This window comes from Sciurus carolinensis, chromosome 5 (genome assembly GCF_902686445.1).
Source record: "Sciurus carolinensis chromosome 5, mSciCar1.2, whole genome shotgun sequence".
NCBI classification, from domain to species: Eukaryota; Metazoa; Chordata; class Mammalia; order Rodentia; family Sciuridae; genus Sciurus; species Sciurus carolinensis.
The window spans coordinates 153258148-153270655 of record NC_062217.1 but is presented as its reverse complement, the minus strand read 5'-3'; the positions used below and the strand labels follow the sequence as shown (position 1 = coordinate 153270655).

Below are 12508 nucleotides of genomic sequence, written 5' to 3'. Positions count from 1 at the left end.
CTGGCACAAAAATAAAGAGTCATAATATTCACTGAGAATCAATATACCTTCCCCTGGTGAGATGGAGCCCCCATTTAGTTCCCATTTTTCTCTTTTTTATTGATTCTTTTTAGTTATGTATAATATTAGGATATATTTTGACAAAATCACAAAAGCATGGAATATAATTTGCTCTAATGCAGTCTCCATCACTTCCCCCTGCCTCCTTCTCCTTCTCCTTGCTTTCCTCCCTCTTCATTTTAATCCAAACCAGGAGGTGGTGGCTAAATCCTGCAAGTTCTTCAGAGTAGCACCTTTCCTTTTGGGAAGTTTGCTTTGGTTGGAACTATTGTTTTCATGGGAATGTTTCTCTGACCAAAACTAATGCTAGCGTCCACACTATTTCAAGTTGAACAAAGGAACACAAAAGACCAGGTGATGTTTTCCTTTCTGTTTCCAAGAACATCCCATTGAAAGGAGATTCTGACAGCTTGTCAGGGCTAAGCAGTTACACCCCATTCTACCTGCAGATGAGGCACTCTGTGACTGTGAATTTACATTAGAGTACTATATTCCATGGGGCTCTATTGTTCTTTTCCCTCTAAAGCTTCCAAGTCACAAAGGTAACATTGGAGGGAGGCTTACCTGCAATAACACTTAGGTATTAATCTCTATGCATCCAAATGTACACGGTCACAAATGGATGGGTTCATTTGTATGCTGTTTTGTCTTCATGCCTATCTAGCTACTATCATTTCAATTTGTAGGAAATGGCACGCCTTGTTAGCCTAGCTAAAGTTTCCCCAGCTTTTCAATTATGACTCCTATTTCTCTGAAAAGCAATGTACCTATTATTTAAATCTGAAAGCCACTATACCCTTGTGTGAGAGTGGATAAGCTGGTGTCTTTTTTTATTTTCTGAATACACACACACACACACACACACACACACAAACACACACACACACACCTGTATACAAAATAATGTCATCTGAGATCTACAACAAAAAATAACAGGAAACTGATTACTTAACCTTTTTTCCTCTTAAAATGACCTATTTGTTTACCTTGAAGGTTGTGAATTAATTAGAAGTTACTTGCTATGAAGAAACTGGCTTCAAGAAGCTTGCATATAAGCATTAGACAAAAACAGTCAGCCATTGCATATGGAGACATTGATGATAATGTCATGGTCAAGCCCTTACAAAGTGCTCACTTAGCCTTTGACAGAGAAGTACTAAGAATGAGTTTCTCCTTGGTGGTGCTGCTAAGCAAACATACTCAATTTCTGCCATTTAACCATTCACAGGGATTGTTTCTGAGACTAGCAACAATATTCAAGTGGGTAAACAGAAATCACATTTCTATTTGATTGACACACAAAATTTGTGCAATTTATGAGGCACAATGTAATGTTTTGTTTCACGTACACATTGGATGGTGATCAACTCAGGGTAATTAGCATATACATCACTTTAAACTTTCATCATTTCTTTATGGTGAGTACATTAAAATTCCTCTCTTCAAACTATTTTGAAATGTGTAATGCATTATTGGTAATCGTATTTTTCACTATGAAAAGAAATATTATATGGAACAAGGGAAAACTCAAATTTTGTGTTGATGACTTCAGAGGCATGATTTGATCCTACCTAGAGATCCTTGTGTGACTATTGAATAATTTTGCCTGCTTGGATAGTCTCCCTCCAGGCTTTCCAGACAAGTGCTCTTTTTGAAAGTGAGCAGAGAAGACTCTGGAGAGAAACCACTGCAGATCAGACTGAATGGTCAGATGTGAGGATGCTAAGATGTGTCAGAGCCCAAATCCTCTCTGGTCCCCCTGCTCCATGCACTCCTTCTGCACCAAACATACTCTCCTTTCTACTGGCAAAAGGAAACACAACAAACTCTTCCTTTCCTCGATATAAGGAAAGTTCTCTGCAGAAAGCTCTAATAGCAGTCAGTCAGTAAGTACTAGATCCCTACCATAACAAAGGAGAAGAAGCAGGAGGGTGATGGCCAAGAGCAAGGTGGGATTGCTACTCTCTTCTCCCAGAGGAAGGGAAAAGACTGGTTCAGCTATGTCTGTCTGCAGGGTATTCATCCATTCTTTTATTGAGATTTAGATGTAGGTCCCTAGACCATAATGACAGGGGCTAAGAAATGTTGCTTTTCTTATAAAACAAACTTGTTTCAAGACTCATGTTCTCTTCTCTGACAACAAAAGTCTTCTCAGTCCTCCACAGAGGAATTGAATCTTGATAACCAGCTCAACCTTAACCTCTAACTCTGCCATTCAACAACTTCTTGGTTCTACCCACCTTCATGTACATATATTCTTGGCACCAATCAAATATAGTCTTTTGAACATTGCCTACATTTCCTGAATTTCAGGTTTTGGTCAGATTTCTTTTTCCTTGGCTTGTCTTCCTGTGACATTCAACATCACCCTTTCTTCAAAAGATCAGAACTCCTGCAACCTGCTGTAGGAGGACCCCCTTTCCAATGATACACAGAGCCAACATCCTGTAGTGGGCTTTGCTTTGATTTCTGGTGATAAATGCACTGTCTAAACTCTTTATATTGACTCTGATCTCCCAGAGGACAGGGACCATGACAGGAACCTGTGTGTGTTCCCTATGGTACCTAGAACATTAGCAAGTAAAAAGAGGAGCACCCACAACAGGGACCCGGCTTAGCATTGCCAGGTATGAGCTGTGTAGCCTGGAGCAAAGTATTTACTATGGTTGCATTTCAATATTGTTATAAAATGGGTGATAAGAAACGTAGCCACATACACAGGGTTGGTTTAAGAATTATGCTAGTTAATTCACAAAAGTGGTTTATATCAGAGCCTACAATGAAATAATCTCTCAATAAATGCTGACTATCATTAATATTAAGTAATCCCAGTCTTCTGATACAACCTAAAATTACAAAATATAAGTAAAAGAATAATGATAATAATAATAAGTCCATTTTTGAACTGCTAAAGCAACTGTCTTTCAAATGGCTCCAGGTGCCTTTGCAAAATTTATTTTCATAATCTATCTACAAAATGATGTAATGGTAAGTATAACTATCACACTTTTTACTAGATTGAGCTCTACAAAGCTGACATTTGACCATTTTTTTTAACTTGAAAATGACCACTTCATGTGATTTAATCCAAAATAACCAAACTGAGAAAAACTCTCTGCCAAGATGGCAGAAGTTTGGACTTAGCACAGGGAATCCTAAGCTTTTTCCTGATGACAATCTGATGCCTCCTAGTAAGACCCTCACTATGAAAGCATGTGTCTCCCCACATCAAGTGTCTTCTATTTAAGTCAGGATTCATTTTCCTGCCCGTGGTGAATCCCACCAAATGTACTCTGGAAAGCATACCCTCCACCTTGAAATTTCACTCTTGAACCTATTCACTTGGGTGAATCTGAAGCCTGAAATTCTTTCCCTTCAGGGTTTAAGCACACAAGAAACTCATTCAACTCCTTCCAAAAACATCAACAAAACAACATCAACAAATCTTTATCATCCTTACAAACACCATCATAATATATTCTTACTCAACTCCATTCTGTAATTTACTTTGCTGGAAAGAATATACTCTCTTCTTCATTTTAATGTCTATCGTTAATTGAGTCATTTATTCATTTATAAATCTACTGCAGTCTAACTTCCACTCCCACATTTATTTTAAATGTACTCTGACAAAGGTTCCTGGCTTCTAATATCACATATCCTAGACAGGTTTTCACTCTATAACTGCCTTGATCTGAGTAGATCCAGATGCTAATGATCACCCCTTCCTTCAAGATCCATGAAAACATGTCACCTGGGTTTCCATCTTTTTGACTATTTTCTTTTCCTCTGTCCCATAGTTTCCTCTTCCATTCTGAATATTGGTTTTTGCCAGGGTTCTACAGGGATCTTTTATTTCTCCTCATGCTACCCACTCTCTTGAAGCATTGAGTCCACAGCCATGGCTTTAACTACTTCCTACTTCTTAATGGCTACAAATCTAGGGTGTCATCCCCGACTCTCTTCCCTGATCTTCAGATGAATACATCTGACAACTAATGGTTACCTCTAATGTAATATTCATAGAAATCTCAAATCAACTTACTTAAAACTGAGCTCAGGATTGTTGCATGGACCTAATCATCCCTTTGTAGTAATTTCCATCTCTTATTTTGAATTCCTAAACTTTGCAGGTTGAACTTGCAGGTCCTTCCTGCTGTCTTCCACCTTATAAAACCACCATTCCTGCCACCCATCCCATTCATCATACTTCCTCATCTGAACTATTTGGCCCATTATTGGTACCTATGAGCTAGATGATGCAGAGTCAACAGATGGACTGATGAATACATGGATGAAGAAATGGATAAATGGGTACAAATCCATGCAGAATGATTGTTCCAACCTCTTACTAAATATCTGCTCATCAGTAGGGTAGGGAGCTGTCCTTACCACAAATGCCTGACTGGCAGAGGAGTGTGTTTCATGGCCACGAGGGCGCCACCCCAGTCTAGGAACCAGACATTGTACTCTTCATCAAAGATCTGGAACAACAACAACAACAACAATCATAGCAACACCTTACATTTGCATTGTGCTTAACAGTTTACAGTCTTTCAAATACATTGGTCCATCTCAATTTTGAGCCTTCCAACTACCCTGTCCCATAGCGTGGCAAGTGATATTCCCATTTGATAGATGAGGAATTAGGCTCACAGAGAACAAAAATTTCACCCCTGGGCCACTCGAATAGCACTTTCAGTAGGTGGCATGAACCAGGGGGTCACAGGGAGGTGAGACAGTAAGAGGCATGCTCAAGTAGATAACCCAGAGAAAAGTAGGACTTCAAAGGAACTCCCTCATCTTTTTATCTTAGCAAGTTACTACTCAGCCCTCTCTTCTTCCTCATCCATTCAGATGTTTGCTACAAAAGTTTGCTATAAATGGTCTGTGTTATACACTGTTCATAATTTACCTAGAAACTTAAAAGTCCATTTCCGTAGACACTATGATAGCTAAGTACTTAGACTTAGCCCCTGCCTCCTAGACTCACCCACAGGCTGGATGAAGACCTAACCTTGGGGTCTGTGAATCCCCTCTACTCTACATATCCATTAGAATCCAGTACTTCCAGGGACTTAAAGTAATTCATTTTTTGATTCACTTATCTATAACCTATTCATCCATCCACTCACTCATTCACTCATTCAGTCATCCATCCATTCATCCACCTATTCATAGGGATTTTCTAAACACCAACTATAATACAAGGCTCTGAACTAAGAGCGCTTTAGAACCAACACCACATATCAATGCCTATGCCATATGTGACTCTAGCCTCAGAAAGGAAAAACATTTCTCCAGCAAATAACTAGCCTCAACTTTAGAACTTCTACAGGAATCTGGGTTAAAGAATTCCTTGAACACTTTACCCATGATGGTGCCTGTTGCAGCCTGGATGGAGAGGCTCGGGGGGTAGATTAGGGGAAGAGGGCTGGAAGCAAGTAAGGAGATAGAGGCAGGCTTAAAAGGGGAATGAAGAGGAGGAATGGAGCCTCCTATACACAGGCCTCATTGCACACTATAGAGAGAAAGTAAACAGCTTCTCAGCCCTCAGCCTCTTAATATTTTCCTTTTTCACATTTAAATAAAAGAAAGCTATCCCTATGAACAGTGACTCCTAACACAGAAGGAACCAAGGGAAATCCGCTGACATTTCAGATCTGGTCACATACTCTAAACCTGCAATGCTAGGTTTTTCTCTCCAGAGTGTAAATGATGACTCTGTAATAAACCCTATACTAGGGATGCAGGATTGAAGTCTAAGAATGAGGAAGGTAGGAAGAGACCAGGTGCTGGAGAGGAGGAGAAAATATCCTCACACTTGGCTCTCCACACTCTCATTCCAGTCCTCTGCTCACTTTTGTTCTGTCCAGCGCTAAAGTATAAAGTGGGAGCATTGATTGGCTTTTGGGGAGAAGGAGAAAGAAAACCAGAGCAAATAACACAGGGAAAGAATGTTGCAGTGACCACCTGGCCAGGTGAGCTATTTCTTGAGGTAGAGGGAATTCTATTAGAAATTTAGTTACAGATGAGTTTCCATTCCAGTTTCCACCCTCCTTTGGTACTTTTGACAGGTTATTTTGTATTTCGAAGGTGTGATCTTATTTGTGTGTCTATTCCCATTCACCTGATCATGGTCTTCTGAGTAGGAAGCCTGACTTATCCTTTACTGTATGCCTTATGCTATTTAAGACAGCTGTTCCATCTGTTAGGTGTGTGGTAATGTTAATGGTGGTCATAATGACAGCATGGCGGCAATGGAGGTGATGATGATATTGGTGATGGTGATGAAAATCTTGACTAGGACATCCAAATAGGAATTTGTTCAACTAGACTGAAGGTGGGGCCTTCACCTTTGTCACCAAGGTATTTAGCGCTCTTCCCTCTACTTCTCCAGGTAGGAACGTTCTCATCTCTAAGACGGAGTGAAATATCATCTCTTCTTTTGTAGTTTGTTCTACTTCTCCAGTGGAATCAACCTTTCCCTTTCCTTTCCATGCCAATAAATGGCACCAAAATAACACAATAACCCTGGATGATAATTAGTTTGTTGTGAACCTGTTACCTGTATTTAATTTTCAGCTCTTTGAGGAAAGGAATTGCAAATACTGAGGTTTTGGCTTACTTGACATCAGATAAATCCGTGTTGTAGCCATATGAGACAACTCACATTTGAACTATTTAAAATAAATAGAGTTCACTTCCTCTGTCACAATAGCCATGGCTAAGTGCCTAGTAGCTCTGAGAGACAGTACAAATTCAGCACACTTCCACCATTTCTGAAAATTCTATTAGACAGATTGCCGCTTGTAAGACTGAAATAATTTTTCATGTAGTCATGTGTTTATTAATCTGTCTTATATTTACTTACAGATGGGTGTACATAATACTTAACCGATGACTTCCACTACTTTGTTAGTTTTAACATTCTAATCTTTTACTTTGTTGATAAAAAAAAAAAAAATGGATCCCCAAAGGTGAAGAAGTCTGCTTGCCAAAGATCCCTTGGCACATTAATAAGAGGAACAGTTGTATTGGTTGTATCCCCACAACTGTGCTAGCACAGTAGTTAGTATCCACTGGACACTACCTATATACTGTAGAAGGAAAGGATGAACTAGCTGAGAAAATGCCAGTTCTTCCTAATCCCTGCCCAATGCTCTTCCAACCTTATTCCACTGCCCCTTGAACTTCCAGCTAGATTGACCAAACTAAAGAGCTACTTCATTTTTTTTTCAACTACAAAGTCAAGGGAGCCCAAGAATCAGTAGGAAGGGGTGATGTTGTTAGAACTCACCCTACATGCCTCTTCCCTCTTCCTGAATTAGCCCAGTTACCTGTCTCCATGTGTTGCCCCCGTCAGAGGAGATGAACACACCAATATCAGTATACGAGAGCTCCGGGCCAATGTTGCCTGAAACACAAGCAGAGCATTTGAAATTGTCAGACAGTTTATAGATGAAGTGTGCTCAGGTTTGGGGGAGGAGGTGTCAGAGGGTAAAGCTTTCCTAAGTGATGCTTACAGTTGATTTGTGCAGTCTTTCTTCATGTCATATCAAAAACCCAGCAGGAAGAAAAACCCAATATGGGGGAAAAAGTAAATAGTATGACAGGAGTTCATCTTTAGATGGTGAGACTCAAGACTGAATATTGATTAGGGCGGGTCTCTTGAATTATTCACTGTGTACACCAATGCTGTTGTAAATTGCTCTTGACAGGTGTCCTCTGAAGATGGCAACAGGAGTAAACGTGCGTGGAGAAGCCGGCATAGTGGTCCCTTACTCCTCAGGTATAATTTTAGCCTAAGAAAAACTGATGTGTGTGTATGTGTATGTATGTGTGTGTGTTTGCAAGTACATTTCAACATGTATTTCCAACATCTCTTAGGTGCCAGGCAGTTGAGTGACCCAATGGTGCAGACTACATTAGCTAAATTAGAGATTGCCCATAATAAGATGACCACACTCAGCATGCATGGCCAGAGAACATGGGGGAAGACACCCAGTTTATGCCTGGACCAACCACATTTACTGCTTTTGTCCACCATCTTCTCTTCTCTCTGCCCTTCTTTATTTTCTCCTTGCACTCCATCACCTTGTGGTTATGTGAATTGAAAAGGAAGTAGTCAAGATTTTCTACTCCACCTATCTTGCCCTGGTCTCCCCAGTGGATAGTTCTCATCTCACAGCCTAGAACAATGCCCAAAGTTTAGTAGCTGGTGCTCAATAAAAAATTGTGGAAAGAAATCATGATTTAAATAAACGATTGCATGGTGTTCCACTGTTGATGTGCACTTGGGGACATATTGAAAACCAGAAAGGTACCCTAAACATGTAAGAATTTATCATATTGGCTGATATTTTTTCTTTAAAAATAGCAGGAAGGGAATGTTAGCTCCCACACATCTGTAGCCTAAATAAGAGCACAATAAAAATGCAATAATGAAAATGTTAATTGAGCTCCTGACATTTAATGCTTCAAAATGAGAAATTAAAGCCAGGCTACAGCTTGTCAAGCTCCTGTCAGCTTTAGGGAGCACACGGCTAGCCAACTTGTTTTGACACCCAGGATTCCAAAAATAACCCCAAGGCTCAGGGCTTAGGCGGTAGGTGTGAGAAGAGCAGGGAGAGGCTCTTGGGAGATCTGTCTGGAATTTGGAATTCAACTCTCCAAATACAGGTAAAGAAGATACAGATGACAAAAGTAAAGAGGACTGCGGTAGAGAACATCAGGTAGAGTTTGGTTGCGGCTGCCTAGAAGCATTGTGAGAAAAACATCACACGTGACTCCAACAGAATACAGTGTGGTGATCCATTAGTAATACTGAGCAATGACATCGGAGAGTAGGTGGGTGTGGCAAAAGCAGAGTTGCCCTAGAGTTATATATGTGCCATTCATGGAGTGGCTTCTTAGGATCTATTCCCCCTTAAGTTGGCTCTGCTAACATTTTCAGCTTCTCTTTCAAAGTCTGAATAGACTGATTTGGAGTTTTCCTGTTAGCAAGAATCCCAGGTTCAAAGTGAGGTCTCTTTTTGGAAATATGTTCTGTCAATTGAAGGGCACCCTGAAAGATATGCTGGTGAGCAAAGGGACAAGAAAGTTGGTTCCCAGATAAAGGGACAGAAAAGATGTATCCAGGATGGTTTGATCTTTGAATTTGTTCAGTGGCTCTGAGGCCCTGTGGGCAATCTCTGACAGGAAGAGTTTAGGTGGTGGTGTCAGAGAAGGAAGATTTGGATAATGAACTTCATGGGATAACATGGAACTAGGAAGGCTCAATGAAAGTAGCCAAGGAGAAGGTTGGAAGAGGGGGCTGTAGCCACTGGGGCAGTGAAGCAAGAGAGACAGAGGAGTGAGTGGAGGAGACAGAGATTCTCTCACCACCAGCCCAGGTGGTAAATGAGAAGGGTTCCATGACCCTTTCTAGAATCATTAAACAAATTGCTTTTACACCCATCTCATCCCTGTGCTATGCTTCTCTGATTCTTAGGGAGAGGGAGAGAGGAAATACTCTGGAGACCTCTGGGGCTAGAGAAGTTTCTTTCTTATCACTACTGATATCAGAAAGAGAATCTGCCCATGCAGGGGGCTCAAGGCCCATAGGAGAAAGGACATTTGGTGGATGATGAGCTGTGGGGGGGAAGATCCTCCAGGGAAGGGAGTAACATGAAGTATGGACACTCAGTTTATAGGAAGCAGGGCAGGATCAAATTAGCTGTGGAAGTGGCTTGGGGTCAGGTGTGACTGGATGGTTATAGGATCAAGCACTATCCTAAAGTCAAAAGGAGAGTAGGCTTGTGCATGAAACTTTCCCCCTGCCCTATGTCTCTTCATCTGTAAATTGGTGAGAATTGTGATGGCCTTTTCTATATCACAGGATCACTGTGCAAGTAAGGGCACAGAGGTGCTTTGCATGCTGTGGGGCACAAGGATGTGAGGTCTTTACTATTAGCTGGGAAATCAATGTTCAGGATAGTGACAACCCTAGTAGCCAAACTCCAGACTGGAATTCCAGCCTCAATGAGAGCCAGAAATGAAGTCTAGTATGCACATTTATCCACACAGCCTCCCTGAGACCACTTTGCAAGGCAACATGGGAGATAGGAGTGAGAAGGGAGAGTGAAAAAGAGAGGGTCCAGGGGCACTGACCCCTGAAGGCAGGTGGGGGAATGGATGAAGGAAAGGTCCCTAGAGAGACAGGTCACGGAAGGCATACTTGAGTGATGTCCTGATGGCAAATAACCTCCCAGAGAGACCCGGCGAGCATGGTAAGGAAAGGCTGGGCCTGAGGAGGCATGTGCTAGTGATTCAGCTCTGGGTTTTCCAGCAGGATCTTGCCAGCAGGGCTACATCCTCCAATATTCCAAGTGTTGCTATTTGGATCTGGAATGTCCCCCAAAGGCTCATGTATTAAAGGGTTTGTTTCCCAGCACAGCCATGTTCCAGGTGGGGATTTGGGAACGTAATTGCATCACTATGGCCTGACCTCATCAGTGGATTAATCCACTGAGCTGAGCAACTTTCCTCCACCGCACCCTTCTGCTATGATGTTCTGCCTTACTTCATGCCCAAAGCAATGGAGCCAGTCAACTGGACACCCAAACCTCTGGAACCATGAGCCTAAATAAAACTTTCCTCCTCTAAATTGTTTTTCTCAGGTATTTGTCACAGAGATGAAATGCCGACTTACACACCAAGGCTGGCAGAAAGCCTCAGGAGTTACATGGGGGAGGGAAGGAAAATTAGTCAATTTTGATGTATAAGAAGAAAAGTTCAAAAACAAATCTTTAATGTCTACCTGTTTGTTAATTCACAAGTTTGTTAACAGACTAATCTAGAAGCATATGCAGTTCACAGATAATGACAGCTGTCCCTAACCCCACCTCAATAAGCTCTGAGCACTCTGCCCAGTCCTGTCGACATGCTCTTCCATCTCTAATTCTCACAACGCCCTCGCAAGGTAGAAAATATCTCTGTTTTACAGATGAGGAAAATGAAGCTCAGAAGTTAAAACCTAAGCCAGCTTCACAAGCCTAGTAAGTGTCAGAGCTAAGCTTAGAAACAAGGGCTACAGGGTTCCTGTGTTTCTTTTAATGCATAATGTGTGCACATTATTTATGGATTCTACTGAAGGAGATGAACAAATTGTATTCTTCTGAGTGCGAGAAGAACAGCCTTCACTTCTATAACACTAATGCCGATGACGGGTAGCGTTCAGGATGTGCCCAGACAGTCCTCAGCATTTGAAACTCATTGCTTCATTTCATCCTGCATTTTTATCATGTCTCTACTATTATTCTCACTTTGCCAATGGAAACACTGAAGTTCAGAGTAGTTCAACCACATTGAACAATGCCTGGCTACATCAGAAGCATTCAACTAATATTAACTTTTGTTAGTGATCACTGTTTTCCAGTGAAGCTTCTACTCCAGCTCTGGGACTCCTGCAGCCCTTGAGGAGAGGCAGGAGTAAGCAGCTCCTGAGTTAGAAGAACCAACTCACATAGATTATGGAGTGCAGGATTCACTACCCAAGTCAGGAACACAGCAACAGACCCTGTGCTCATCTCTCACTGTCCTGGGGTTCCTAAGGCCAGTAGTGGATCCTGTCTATATCTGGTTGAGAGGACCTGATTGAGGGACTAGCAAGCTACCCTAAGCTGTCAATATGATAGAATGGTGGTATTCAAAGTAGACTCAGGTGGAAGCTTAGAGAAGGCAGCCAGATCTAGTAGAGCAGGAAATTCAGAGGTCAGAGCTTTGGGTTGATGAAAGAAAACATAACGTACCTCCTCAGAAAGTCACTGTGAATTCACCTGTTTTCATTGGGGAAAAAAGCTGCCAAACACCAGAGCTCTACTCTCCAAGATTAGAAGCCTAACTTGCATTATGCCATCAATGTATTCCTGAAAAGGTATATGCAAATCAAGTGCATGTTAATCAGCACACTCCCCAGACACTTCCGTTTTCATTTCGGAGTTGCTTTATCTTCATTTCTGATTGATGTTCAGTGGACAGTAGTTCCAACAATGCAACCTCAAGTTTTTCTGCCCTTTTCCCCAGGCTCTCAGCCAAGTGCTTAATCATGTGTAAATAAACCTTTACATGCACCAGAGACCTCCTGATTAAAAACAGCTCTGGGGTGAAACCCTTTGTAAAGTATCCTCTGTGTAAAGAGAAAACTGCCCCAACTTATATTTGGAGAGAGCTGGGAAGTTCATACATCATGTTTTCTTAAAGTGAGAATTCCCTTTTACAAACACTCTTTCTGACCAGTCTCTTTAACAGGAATTTTGGCCTCTTGCTAAACACAGGGGACTGCTCTATTACTCGGGAGGAGATGCATGGACCTAGAAGTCACAAAATATAATGATTCAGCTCTGGCTTTTCATCAGGCCATGTTAAATCCCTCCCAATACCTCAGGTGTTATGGTTTGGATCTGGA

General features: G+C 41.5%; 1 protein-coding gene across 1 annotated transcript in view; it reads right to left on the bottom strand.

Annotated features, from left to right (window-relative positions):
- Nucleotides 1-12508, bottom strand: part of Sorcs3 (sortilin related VPS10 domain containing receptor 3) — a 584659-nt gene that overhangs the window by 82122 nt on the left and 490029 nt on the right. The window contains exons 12-13 of the mRNA XM_047552984.1: nt 7401-7477; nt 4453-4544 (exon numbers count right to left, since the gene is read on the bottom strand). Coding sequence (XP_047408940.1) covers nt 4453-4544; nt 7401-7477 — 169 coding nt within the window. The remainder of the gene's footprint in view (nt 1-4452; nt 4545-7400; nt 7478-12508) is intronic.